The 12,923-nt window shown below is 51.0% G+C and overlaps 2 protein-coding genes across 4 annotated transcripts in view; one reads left to right on the forward strand and one right to left on the reverse strand.

Annotated features, from left to right (window-relative positions):
* Positions 1-682: 682 nt before the first annotated feature.
* IL10 (interleukin 10) lies at positions 683-5,242 on the reverse strand. 2 transcript variants are annotated; one of them, XM_012529628.4, is made up of 5 exons: positions 4,963-5,242; positions 4,055-4,114; positions 3,631-3,783; positions 2,565-2,630; positions 683-1,515 (listed from the first exon to the last, which is right to left on the reverse strand). In XM_012529628.4, the coding sequence occupies exons 1-5, from the start codon at positions 5,125-5,127 to the stop codon at positions 1,423-1,425; spliced, it is 537 nt and encodes a 178-aa protein (XP_012385082.1). In that variant the 5' UTR covers positions 5,128-5,242; the 3' UTR covers positions 683-1,422. The 2 variants fall into 2 exon arrangements, with proteins under 2 accessions (XP_012385082.1, NP_001268247.1); NM_001281318.1 differs by lacking the exon at positions 683-1,515 and having other exon boundaries at positions 2,472-2,630; positions 3,634-3,783; positions 4,963-5,127.
* Positions 3,694-12,923, forward strand: part of IL19 (interleukin 19) — a 74,573-nt gene continuing 65,343 nt past the window's right edge. For both annotated transcript variants that reach the window (XM_004470049.4, XM_058275123.1), the window contains exon 1: positions 3,694-3,777. The gene's annotated coding sequence lies outside the window, so the exon portion shown is untranslated. The remainder of the gene's footprint in view (positions 3,778-12,923) is intronic.

Genomic DNA, 12,923 nt, shown 5'->3' on the forward strand with positions numbered 1-12,923 from the left:
AATATGTGGGAAGATGGTGTTCAACCACTGAGCCATGTCGGCTTTGCGGAATTGGATTTACTGTTTGTTTTGCTTGTTGCAGTTTTTTTTCAGGAGGCATCGAAACCGAACCTGTGACCTCCCATGTGGGAGGCAGATGCTCAACTGCTTGAGCCACACCTGATCCCCCAAGGAGAATTTGGTAGAAGTTTTAAATTGTGAATACCAGCACCAACCAACCGTGTGCACTGGGACCTCTTTCGTGTGCAAGGAGCTATGTTAGCACCTTATCTTACTTGATCCGATAACCCTGTGAGGGTGAATCAGGGAAATTAGGATTTACCCATGGCTTCTGGAGCTTGAGGCAAAAAACATGCTAAAAAAGTTCCTCTTCTTATCTTTCTAATGTTGGTGTGGGCAAATCTTATCCTAAGTCTTGAAAATCAGCATGAACTTCTATCTCCTTAAAGGCTCGAGTGGATGGGAAGAGCGAGTGGATGGGAAGAGCGTGGCTGTCTTTGCTGCTGGCTTTTGAAGAAAGAATAGTTTTACCCCCCAATCAGAGGCGGAAACCTCCCTCTCTCCTAGGAAAGTGTAGCTGGTTTCTTCTCTCCTGCGTGTGGAACTCACTTACCTATTTTCTCTTCTACTTTGGAAACTTTGAGGGAGCAATTTTAGCTGGACAGAATTCAATGGACACCACAGCCTTATGTTAATTCCATGCTTTTATTTATTTAAAATTAAAATCTGCTTTGAAGACAGACAAACCATGTAACATTCCCAGAGGAATTGAAATATTTCGCGTTAAAATGGAGTTCTATTAGAACCAACTTTAAGGTGTGATAAATAATAGACTGGCCTCAGCTTTCAGAAATGAAGTGGTTGGGGAATGAGGTCAAGGAAATCCCTCTGAACTACTGGAATTTAACTATCAAAGAGGTCCCTGGTTTCCCTTCCTAAGAGAGAAATAATCTTTGTAATGGTCAGGGAACCCCAGGCCTGGAGACAGGAGAACTCTGAGGAAGGTCAGGACAACAGTTCAACAGCTGCAAAGTGTGGCCAGCCTTGGAGTGGAAGCATCAGCTGGCTCCCCAAGGAACATTTTTTTCCCCAGATATAACTTAATAATTTCTCTTAAAACACTCAAATACCACAGAGCATCACCCTATGGGAACAGCTTAAACGCAGGTGAAAATAATAAATATTATAAAAATTATAATATCAGGCTTCTTTTTAAACAGTTCACAGAGAAGCTCAGTAAATAAATAGCAACTAGAGCTGAGGTAACAGAGGTATAATAAATATTCTAGGAGAGAGGTATGATAGGGATGTCCAAGGAGCTGGTCAGGCTCTCCCAGAACCCTGGATCAGATCTGAGACCTCTAATTTACATCCTAGAGTCCGGTTGAGTTGCCATCCTGGATTTTCGGTCCCTAGGACGTTTTAGTTTTGAGTCCTCATGGTCATATAGGCTTCTATGTAGTTGATGAAGATGTCAAACTCACTCATGGCCTTATAGATGCCTTTTTCTTGGAGCTGCGTGGGGAGAAAAGCCATGTTTCGTTAAAGTCCCATCCGATTGAATAAGTCATCCCTCCTCCCCCCAGCTTGGATGGGGTAGGGCCCTGGTGCTCAGACGCCGTATTCCCTCCCTCACGCTGGGAGGTGAAGGACCCACTCGGGAGCCTGAAAATAGGCCCAGCTGTCTTGGAAACGCTGTTCATCGATTCCCACGTCCTCCCGGCCTGAAGCCTGGCTGCAGGTAGCAAGAAGAGCATTCCCTTAGCAAAGACAGTCTTCAAAGACAGCTTGAAAGGTCGTATGTTCACAGAGTACTTATTCAGAATTAGATGAGCAAACGTGAAAGGAGACAGTTAGAAAGCAAGACAGTGAGAGAAGCAGAGAGCCAAAGAGGGGGCCTCTTCTGACCAACCCTGCCCCTCTGGCCTAGCCCAGGGGGTCCGTGCCCCCTGATGGTGGAACCCTGCCCGGCATCTGGCCCAGCCTATAGAGAGAATATGGACCGCATGGCTTCTGGGAAACAAGCTTCACGGACAGATGGAAGCGTGAAACCCCGCTGGGTTTGGGAGGTAACGTTCTCAGGCACCTCGGGGAGGTGTGAGTGGCAGATGGAACGTGAGCTGGCAGCAGCTCCAGATCAGCGAACATTCTGCTTCCTGCTCTGAGTTTGGGGGAGCCAGGTCTGAAGGTTCACGTGCCGGCCTCCTGCACGTGTGGGTTCAGCCTAGATTCCCAACAAGCTACTTTCTGTACTTTCTGTTTCCTCTGTCACTCTCCCCACCACCCAGCTCGCAGACTGGCTGGCCGGCCCAACCCGCAGGCCTGCAAAGGCGGGGAGCAGTCATTTAGAAACCCCCAAAGACACTTCACAGAAAACAAATACAGCCAAGGCGGCAGCTCCTCACTGGCTGAAGAGGTCACACCACTTGCTGGGTTCCCACACTCCCTCTGAGCGCAGCCCCGGGGCCGGCTTAGCACCTGCCACCGCCTCCCCTCCCTCGTCCCCTGGGGAGTGGACAGAAGTCATGCTCCCCCAAACCCACTCTGCCGCCAGCTGAGCTTACCTTCGTAAAGGCGTTCTTCACCTGCTCCACCGCTCTGCTCTTATTTTCACAGGGCAGGAATCGATGCTGTGAAAGAAAACAGAAAATGTTAGCGACCCTGGCTCCTAGGTCCTGGGGGACTAGCTGACAGCGAGAAGGGGCCCCACGCACTGCCGATGCCTGCTGCTGCTGACCGCACAGCTCCCCGGGGAGCGGAGCCGTGCCTCGCCCTTACCCAGCAGACAGAGAAGAAGCTTAGGCTCCGGGGGGCGGCAGCAGTGCTCCGGGTGGCTCCCCGATGTTCGCAGAGCCTGGATGAAAACCCGGGTCCCGGGCCTTCCTCCCCCCGAATGCCGCACTGTCAGCGAGAGGGCTGAACTGTCCTGTCCCTGTCTCTCCGTCCTGTCCCCCTCCTTCAGGCTCAGCCACCTAGGATGGTGCTTACGTCCCGGAGGAACGGACACCTTCTGCGCAGCCCTGTCCCGCAAATACAGACTGACTTTTCCTTCTCAGGGAGGGAACAATGGAAATCAGGGATGAGGGTATCACTGAGTTGGAGAAATAAATTATCCAGGGGAATTATTCATAGGCACTCTAGCCTAGGGGCGAATAGCCTCTAGGCCCCTCTAAAATATCAGGGGAAAATGCTTAGAGCCCCTCTTTCGGAAGGTGGAGAGAAGAGGTGAGCGTATCTCACCTGCCCGGGAGCCTCCCTTTCCAGGGTTCTCCTGACAGGCCCAGAGCGCAGGCCTCAAGGACAAGCGAGCGGTGACTGATAAAATCCCTGGGCCTCTTTCATGAGAGAGGCGAGTAGTTAATAACCCACAAATGACTCACAAATAACAGGAAAGCTCTTTGCAAATCTTCACGTGTAAAATGCTTAGCCGCCGCCCCCACCCCCTGATCAGCGAGAAATGAGCAAGACTCTGAGTTCACTGGTCCCCCCCCCCCCCCCCCCCCCCCCCCCGCCAGTCTGTGCCTTTGGCTCCCTGGCCCCGGGCGGTGTGACTCTGGGATGTGATGTCGCCTCTGGGCCAGGGGATGTTTGGGAGAGAGCAGTCGGGGCAAGAGCTGGGCTCCTACTCACACAGCGCCGCAGCCTCAGCCGGAGGGTCTTCAGCTTTTCTCCCAGGGAGCTCACGTACTGCTTGATGTCTGGGCTGTGGTTCTCGGCTTGGGGCATCACCTCCTCCAGGTAGAACTGGATCATCTCGGACAAGGCTTGGCAACCCAGGTAACCCTAAGGCAGGAGCAGAGGGCTGGGGGTGACTGGGAGGAAGGGCTAGCTGGGCAGGGCGGCTCTGTGCTCAGGGACCTCTTGAACCAGCTTCCTTCCCCCGGGACCGGCCCTCTGTAACTCTCCAGCTGCTGGCTTGTGCTGAGTTAAGGGCTTCCCACTTCTCCTTTTCAAAGCGAAGGAAGCAGACGCAGCTCCTCGCAGTCAGCAAGCCGAGATCCTCCCTTCCCTTAATCGGGCGGCGTGCTCCTCCCCCACCCAGCCCCCCACTCACCTTGAAATCCTCCAGCAGGGATCGGTTCAGCAACATGCTGTCCAGCTGGTCCTTCATTTGCTGCGAGAAGGATGAAAGGAGAGTGAATCTGAAGTTCAGGAAAATACCTGCAGTGAATGACTTTCTGATTTCTTATTATTTATAGAATTTCTGATTTTTAATCAATGCAGCCCCGACCTCAGAAATAGAAAGGAGAAATTTGAAACAGGGAATTCAGTGGTGCTGGAACCATTCCTTCAATCCTCCCCCTCTGGATTGAGTTATTTAAAAAATCCTGCCGAGGTGGAAATGAAAGGTAGAAGCTGGACTCGGTTCTGCTTTCTGCAGGGCTGCGCTCAGGTTTTAAGGGGTCCCTCGTGCCAACCCTTCCGTGTCGGGAGCTCCCTCGCTCCTGTCCCTGCTCGTTGCTTTTCTTTCCCTCTACTGCAGCAATCCAGCTCCAGTCCCAGGAGGTCTCAGGGAAGCATCTGCTAAGGCAGGTTTCCCCGTGTATGGAGCTTCCACAAGCCCTGAGTCCTTCAGGTTCCGGGAGCGTCTAAGAAGGGGCGATTAGTTTCCCCCCTGCCACAGGGTGTGGGCAAGAGCTCCAACTTTAATCAGATGCTTCCTGATTTCTCCCAGCCGATAAAGTATCCGAGCTCCCACGGAATTTTACAAAAGTTTCTGAGCACGAGAGAGAATGCACTTATCTAGTAGGCAGCTTTTCCTGCACACTTGCTGCATCCTCTGGCTTAGCTTAACTCCCAGAACCCATGGCCGGCACTGGGAGTCTCTGAAAGAATTTACGTTTGGAGCGGGGTATGGGTGCTGGGGATGGAGACCAGGAGGAGGGTTCCTACAGCTCCAGCAGAACACCTAGTTCAGGGAGTCCCAAGAAGAGAGAAAGGGGAGGAGGGAATCATACTCACAAAGAAAGCCTTCACCCTGCTGAAGGCGGCTCGCAGCTCTCGGAGCATGTTGGGCAGGCTGTCTGGGAAGTGGGTGCAGCTGTTCTCCGAGTGGGTGCCCTGGCCCCGGCCGGCCCCCACCCCAGCCAGGAAGACCAGGCAACAGAGCAGCGCTGAGTTGGGCATTGTGGAGCTCTGCCTTCTTTGAGTTTGCCTTGTGGTTTGGTTTTGCAAGAGCAAGCCCCTGATGTGCAGACCTTTACCTCTTGTGTCCCCCTTTTATACATAGTTGTGGGGCCTCCCCAATTATCAAAAAGCCACAAGGTCACAAATTTCCTGGCAAGGTTTCTGATTAAAGCTCCTCCCTTCCTAGACTTTGCATTGGTTAAACTTCTTGCTCTTAAAGTTTTCAATTTTTGCATCATAAGCAAAAGGGCTGGTTGAGGATGAACTTCTCATGACATCTATTTTTAGGAGGGACTACCTCTCTCTTAAAATAATTTTTCAGCTTCTCTTAATAATAAAAAAAAAAAGTTGATTTCCTGGGGGAACCGCTGCTCTGCACGCGGGGACCCACAGCTGTGGCTTCCATTCGCGTCTCCCTCTGTCACAGTGACGTGGACAAATTGGCCATTCCAGAAGATACAGGGATTGAGAAATAATTAGGTCCTCCCCTAACCTGGGCTGAATATCCAAGCTTTCTCCTTGCTGAATTGGGAAGTCACCTCAGCTTCCGGGCCTCAGTTTCCTCAAGTGAAAATGAGAGGGTGGGCTACTATCCTCAGAGCTCCCTCCCTGTTCTTTCGTGTTATGTCCCAGAACTGCCCCTTGAAGAGGCTGGCTTCCCACAGGACAGGAGGGTCCCAGCTGTGCCCACGGTGACTAGCTTCTCAGGTCCATGTGGGCGAGGCTGAGTAAGAGCTGTTTCATGCCAGGAGCCAGCCCCCACCCTGACCCTGTAATCTCCATCTTATCGACGAGGAAATGGAGGTACAGAGAGGTTAAGCGTCCTCTCCCAGGTTCCTGATCACTGAGTGAGGAACCAGAACTCGAACCCAGGCCTGCTTCTTCGCCCACCGCCTGCGCTGCCCCCTACTCTACACGGTCCCCACTGTGCACAGTGAAAAGGTTGGATTCAAAAGTCTTCAGGGTTTCTTTTAAAACTAAGCTTCTATGGTTGGAGACTTACGTTTGGAAGAGTGGGAGATAAGCAAGGAAAGTAAGTCAGGAGTGCCTCAAAGGCTGGAGAGCAGCTCCCTTTCTCTCCCCTGAGCCCTGCCCTTTCCTCCTCACCCGGGAAGCCTTAGGAGTCTTGTTTTGGACTAGGGCTGTGTGTGTGAGTGCCGTCGGGGGGTGAGCAGAAGTTCACGGCTTCTGTAGATATCTGAAAAGTCTCAGGGGGTCCTTTGGTTATGCCTTGACCTCCCCTTCCAGAGGGGCTCCTTCCCCCTGCAGCTAGGACAGTGCTGTCCCGGGAAGGTACGCACAGGGGGAGGCCGGGGCTCAGTCCCTTCCTCGGGGCCCCCTGGAACCCAGGGCAAGTTCCCTGGCGTCCCTGCGACCATTTGCCATCTGCCCCAGGGGCAACGGTACCTGCCCACCAGCCTCCAGGGGGCTTTGGGCCTCTTGTGGAAAGGGGCTTCGGAAAGGGGTGTAGGGCGGCTCCAGGGTTTCTGCTACTTGCCCGCCCTCCAGCATCAGCGCTGGGAGACCTCGGATGGGACTGAGCTGCCCCACCCGGGGAGGTCGCTGCACCCAGGCAGGGCAGGTCCAGGGCGTCCAGGCCAGTCAGGACTGAGAGGGACTGAGGGACGGGAGGGCCCGGGCTCACCCTGTGGACGCACCTGCTGTGCTGACTTGTGGGTCAGGAGCAGGGACCGTGGCCTCTCCTCCCAACCCTTTGGGGACCGTCAATGCAGAAGCCTAAGGATCGTGAAAAGAGAAAGAACCTTCTAGAAACAGGAATGGTGCAAACTCAGGAATTGCTGCTCCTGCCAGGTTTACACTGGGCTTAGGAATACCGAGTTCTGCCACCAGGAAGTGGAGAGAAAGAAGCAAGGGGCTGGCTTTCCCGCCTCTTCCCTCTCTGCCGGTCCCCTGGCTCCTGTGTTTTCAGGCCCGTGGCGCCGACCCCCTCTCTGAGCTGGGTGTTCCAGGTGCAGATAAGTCAGCACAGGGGATGGGTCCTCGGAAGAGGCCGGGGGCCCTCTGCCCCATCCCGGAGAGCTCAGCCCCTCAAGTCTTTGTGTCCCACCACGCCCTGCGCTAACCTGCACTACCTGGTATCCAGCGGCATCCCTTCGGCCGTGGGCAGGCCTTGCCTCCCCAGAGCAGTGTGAGCCCCCCGAAACAGGGCACTGTGAGCCGAGCACACCGTCTGTCCCATAGAAGTTACCAGGTAAACAGCCTCCTCTCTTCTGTGCTGGAATGGGCATAAGCGGAGCGCTCTGTGAGCCTGGACCGGCTGCAGGGTGCAACCCTAAGGAGCTGGTCTCTGCACACGCAGGCACGTGGGGGGGGGGGGCAGAGCAAGTCACGGAGGCAGGCAGCATCTCTTATGTAATTTCATATACTCTGGGATACACACATATGTACACACACACTATGGCAGGGAGGGGGGAATCGGGGAAAAGCTGTTTATATATGAATATTTTAAATTTATGATCTATTAAGTAGGGCTAGGGATAGGATCTGACTTCTTTCTTGGTTTCAAAATATCTTAAACCGTTTATCTTATCTTTAAGATACCTTTAGCCAATTATCTTAAACCGTTTGTGGAATAGTTGTTCCTTCCCCAATTGATTTGAAATTATTGTCTATTCTCATCTCGAAATTTCAGGTTCTAAATGGCCAGACGTAATCACAGGCAGCTTTCTTAATGTGATTTCTTTTTTAACAAATGGAGATAATAATATCTTCTCTACCACCACATCTCACGGTACTGACGTTAAGCTGCTATGAAAGAATAGGTACGAACATTTTTGGGAGAGTTAAGGCCCCGTGACTTTTTGTTGACAGAACAACAAGAATAACAACGGTGATTCCTATTTCTCAAGGCTGGGGAAACATCCGTTCATGTGAAAAGTCATTAGGGTCCATTGGGAAAAGTCCCAAACTCCTGGGTCCATTTGAAACACACATGTCCACAATCCACCTGTTAGGAAATTTGAATTTGCGTTTCAGTAAAAGAGAAGAGCCATTTGGGGAAGGAAATGCAAGAGCAGGCCTCCGTGGGTGGGTGGAGAGTCCGCCTGGGCACTGTTCAGGACTAGGGATTTCAAAAGGACACAGTTACATTAGTCAGACTGTGCGCTCCTTGAGGGCAAAGGGCCTGAGTCCAATTGTTCTTGATAACTGCAGTGGCCAGGTGCATACATATATTATTGTTTATTTATAATACGTATATTTGTATATTAAAAGAAATTATATAAATAAAATATAAAAAATATATGAAAATTTTATAAAACAGGATAAAATACAAATATATCAAATTTTAAACATTTATTTAATGTTTATTAAACTGACTTTAAAAGAGTTTTCCCAATGGGGACTCATTGGGAAAGCAGAGGAAGGTTTGCAGGAGGGGAAATACCTCTTCTTTTCTATTCCTGCTCCAAAATATCCCCTTATTTCTGTATTCAGCTGTAAATGACAGAAAACCTGATGAAGCATGGCTTAAAAAAGAAAGAATTTTGGGGAGCAGATATGGCTCAAGCAGTGGAGTGCTAGCTTCTCACATATGAGGTCCTGGTTCAATCCCTGGCCCTGGTACCTTAAATTTTTTAAAAAAATTAAAAAAAAAAAAAGAAAGGATTTGATTTGATTTTATATTTTTTCACCTAATGAGAAATCCAGAGGCAGGCAGTCTGAAGCTGGCACAGCAACTCTTATATGTTGTTCAGGACTTTCTTTATCTGCCTTCCTGCTCTCTTATCCTATGTTGCAAGATGCTGGGGCGAAGGGAGATGGGTAAAGGTCACAGATCCAAAGGCATGTCAGCCCAAGTGACCCTTCTAAAAACCTTTCTGGGAAGTTCCACCCAGTGGGTTCCTCTGCCTTAGCTACATAGGACAGACAAGAAGTGGCAAACAATCACTGCAGGTGTTTTGTGTGTGTGGGTGGCTTGATTCCAGAGGGCCTGATCTAGAGTGGACCGAGTCCTGTACGGAATCCGCCTTATAAGGAGCAGGGACCGTCATGCTCAGCAGAAGGGCAGCGCTCTTGAAGTAGCTGTTCTGCATGTTGCGACAAGTCTGCAGCTCAGACCCAAGCCTGGGGAGAGGACTGGCAGCCAGCCTTGCGGCACTGCAATGGAGCTGCGAAGGGAAGGCAGGGTACTTGGGCTTGTCAGGCTGCAGAACCAGTGGCAGGGAGCAGCAGGGCTGCAGAACCAGCGGCTGGGAGAAGCAGGGCTGCAGAACCAGTGGCAGGGAGCAGCAGGGCTGCAGAACCAGCGGCTGGAAGCAGCAGGGCAGCTGTGCAGGCAGAGCAGGTGGGGTCGTCCCACCTGGGAAGGCGGACCCTGCGCTCCCAAGGGCTGGATGCTGGGGCACAGAACCTGCTTGGGGCTTGGTTCCCACTTGCCATCAGTCGTTATGATTTTAAGGCTGATAATGGGAGTTTCATTTCTTCTTATCTAGGACATCGAGTACGTAAGATGGTTTCCCCAGCTTGAAATTTCTAGCATTCCCTTGAATAACCTTCCTCAGCTCCCTGGACAGAGGCGACCTCAGTGGCTGTGCTGCAACAGTGCTGGTCTGGAGCCACAGAGTCTGGGCGCAGCCACGGCCAGTACGGACAGGTGGGGGCCCAGGGGAACGGCTCCGGGGGGATCTCGCCCTTCTCTGGGTGTCTCTGACTTTGGTCTTGTGGCTGGGGTACCCCAGAAGAAAGGCCTGTGGGTCAGTCTTTGAGAAGGAGCCCAAGATGGGGCCATCCCCTTGTGCTGAAATGAGTGAGAGTTATGTAAACCAGATTGGCCAGCCTTAGGAGGCCCGTGGCCGGCAGACGCTGCAAACCACAGCGGAAAGGCTTGTCTTCGGACATCCAGTGTGGAATTCCCCGTTGTGCAACTGTGGGGCCAGATCAGGCAATTTGGATTTTCCTTAGAGGACGGACACTCTAATCTGTAACTTCCATGAGAAATTTGGCTTACGAGGGGCCAGGACCCCAGATGTTTGTGCCTTTAATGCCAGGGTCTAGAGGTATTTCTGCTCTGTCTCCCTGACTACCTAGAATAAATGGGGGGTCCTGAGCTATCCCTCTGGAGGAATTTAGTTTACTCCAATTTCCTCTGGATGCCTGGTACCTCAAACCCAATATAGCTGAGCAGGACTGGCTTTGCCGGCGTGGGAACCAGGCAGTGCCTATGCTGTCACTGTCTTGAAATTCTCTTGAACATTGAGTCCCACATTTTCATTTTGCATGGTAGTCAATCCTGTATCTGAGACAGACTTCACTGGCCTCTCCTCCCCGGCCTCACCTTCAGCCAGGGTTCCCTAACTCAGTAAATAGCACCACCGCATAACCCATCATACAAGCCAGAAACCTAGAAATGATTTATTGCTTCCTCCCTCTCCCTTGCCACCCTACATCCAATTGATCACTAGCTTTTTCTTCACAAACACTGTTCTGTTCTGCTCACTTCTCCTCATTTTCAACATCATCAGGCAATGTCTGAGTTAAGCTATTGTCATATCTCTCCTAGACGCCAAAATAAATGCCTAGATGATATTCTAATAGCCATTCTCTAAACTGCTCTCCACTTTGTAGCCAGAACGATTATTTCCAAATACCAATCTGATTGTGACTCTCCTTCTGTTTAAACCCTTCAAGGACTTCACATTTTACATCCCTTAGTAAAATAAAGAACCCGGCGGTGGACTTGGCCCAGTGGTTAGGGCGTCTGTCTGCCACATGGGAGGTCCGCGGTTCAAACCCCGGGCCTCCTTGACCCGTGTGGAGCTGGCCAGGTGCAGTGCTGATGCGCGCAAGGAGTGCCCTGCCACGCAGGGGTGTCCCCCACGTAGGGGTGCCCCACACACAAGGAATGCACCCCGTAAGGAGAGCCGCCCAGCGCGAAAGAAAGTGCAGCCTGCCCAGGAATGGCACCGCACACACGGAGAGCTGACACAACAAGATGATGCAACAAAAAGAAACACAGATTCCCGTGCCGCTGACAACAACAGAAGCTGACAAAGAAGGACGCAGCAAATAGACACAGAGAGCAGACAACCGGGGTGGGGCCGGGGGGGCCCAGGGGGGGGCCGGGGGGGGGGCGGGAGGAGAGAAATAAATAAATAAATCTTTTAAAAAAAAAACCAAAAACCCGTTTTTCCTCCCTTAGTAAAAAAATATAAAGTGAGTCTACAACTCCCATTTTTGTCTGACTGTGACTGTCTCCTTAGATTTTTTTTTAAAAAGATTTATTTATTTTTTAAAATTCTCTCCCCTTCCCTTCCCCTCCCCAGTTGTCGGCTGTCTATGTCCATTCGCTGTGTGTTCTTCTGTGTCCACTTGTATTCTTGTCAGCGGCACCCAGAATCTGTGTCTTTCTGTTGCGTCATCTTGCTGTGTCAGCTCTCTGTGTGTGCAGCACCATTTCTGGGCAGGCTGCACTTTTTTCACGCTGGGCGGCTCTCCTCACGGGGTGCACTCCTTGTGTGTGGGGTTTCCCTATGCGGGGGACACCCCTGCGTGGCAGGGCACTCCTTGTGCACATCAGCACTGCGCGTGCGCCAGCTCACCCCACGGGTCAGGAGGCCCTGGGTTTGAACTTTGGACCTCCCGTGTGGTAGGCAGACACCGTATCCATTGGGCCAAATCAGCTTCCCCTGTCTCCTTAGCTTTAACGTTCATCCTCATCACTCTTCACTTCCCTCTGCACTCCAGCCTCATTGACTTTCTTCTTTTCCTCAAATGAATATGCTCTCTCTTCTACCACAGGGCCTTTGCGCATGTGGTTCCCTCTTCCTGCATAACACTTCTTTCTTCCTTCATCCAAACTCTCAGCTCATATGTTACTTACTCAAATGAGTTTTTCCTGATTCCCCAGGCAGAAGATATATGCAAGTCCTCTGCATGTATCTTCTCATTTCTTGTTCCGTTCCCTTCTAGTATTTATGTCACTTTGTGATTATACATTTGGCTATATGATCATTTGAGCACCCTTTCTCCTCTTAGACTGTAACCTCCACAAGGGCAGCACATATGTTTTGTTTTTTGCTCATCACTGTTTTCCTAGTACTTAGCACAGTTCTGGGACATCCAAGGCTCTCACTAAATATTTGTGGGCTGACTGAGCGACTGAGCGTGTGCTTCCCACTCTCATTGAAGCCTTAACTGGTTATATGCCTGTTTGTTTGCCATCTCATTTAAACCGGGGGATGAGCTCACTTGGGGAAACAGCTACCCTCATAAACTCTATATCTGTTTCCTTTTAGCTTTTCCAGTTTTAAAAACTAATCACCGCTCTTCCAGGCAGATGTTTACCAAATCCCCATGGTTGTTGGAGGATTAAGAATGTCCTATGTCATAGGATGTCAGAAGAGGAGGGGCTTGAGATGTTATTAAATCCATGCCTCTCATTTTACAGATGGACAAACTGAGAAGACAGTCACTTTCCCAGGCAGTAGGAATGGTTTAATGGCAAAGTTGAAATCCGAGTCCAGTTCTCTTTGCATTCTTCCTCTTTTTTAAAAGATTTATTTTATTTATTTCTCTCCTCTCATTCCCCCCGTTGTCTGCTCTCTGTGTCCATTCACTGTGTGTTCTTCTGTGTCTGCTTGTATTCTCATTAGGCAGCTCCAGGAACCGATCCTGGGATCTTCTGGAGTGGGAGAGAGGTGATTACTCTCTTGTGCCACCTCAGCTCCCTGTTCTGCTATGTCTTCTTATTTCCTCTCCTCTGTGTCTCTTGTTGGGTCATTTTGCTGCGCCAGCTCTCTGAGTCGGCCGGCACTCCTGGGCAGGGTGTCTTTTCA

Source organism: Dasypus novemcinctus, chromosome 13 (assembly GCF_030445035.2).
Source record: "Dasypus novemcinctus isolate mDasNov1 chromosome 13, mDasNov1.1.hap2, whole genome shotgun sequence".
NCBI classification, from domain to species: Eukaryota; Metazoa; Chordata; class Mammalia; order Cingulata; family Dasypodidae; genus Dasypus; species Dasypus novemcinctus.

What these genes read in the sequence shown, in the direction of transcription:
- IL10 (XM_012529628.4), bottom strand. Translation starts at nt 5,127, where the DNA reads ATGCCCAACTCAGCGCTGCTCTGTTGCCTGGTCTTCCTGGCTGGGGTG. An exon ending in GGCTGAGGCTGCGGCGCTGT is followed by an intron (nt 2,631 to 3,630) that starts GTGAGTAGGAGC and finishes TTTCTTTCACAG; the next exon opens with CATCGATTCCTGCCCTGTGA. An exon ending in TGAAGAACGCCTTTACGAAG is followed by an intron (nt 1,516 to 2,564) that starts GTAAGCTCAGCT and finishes CTCCCCACGCAG; the next exon opens with CTCCAAGAAAAAGGCATCTA.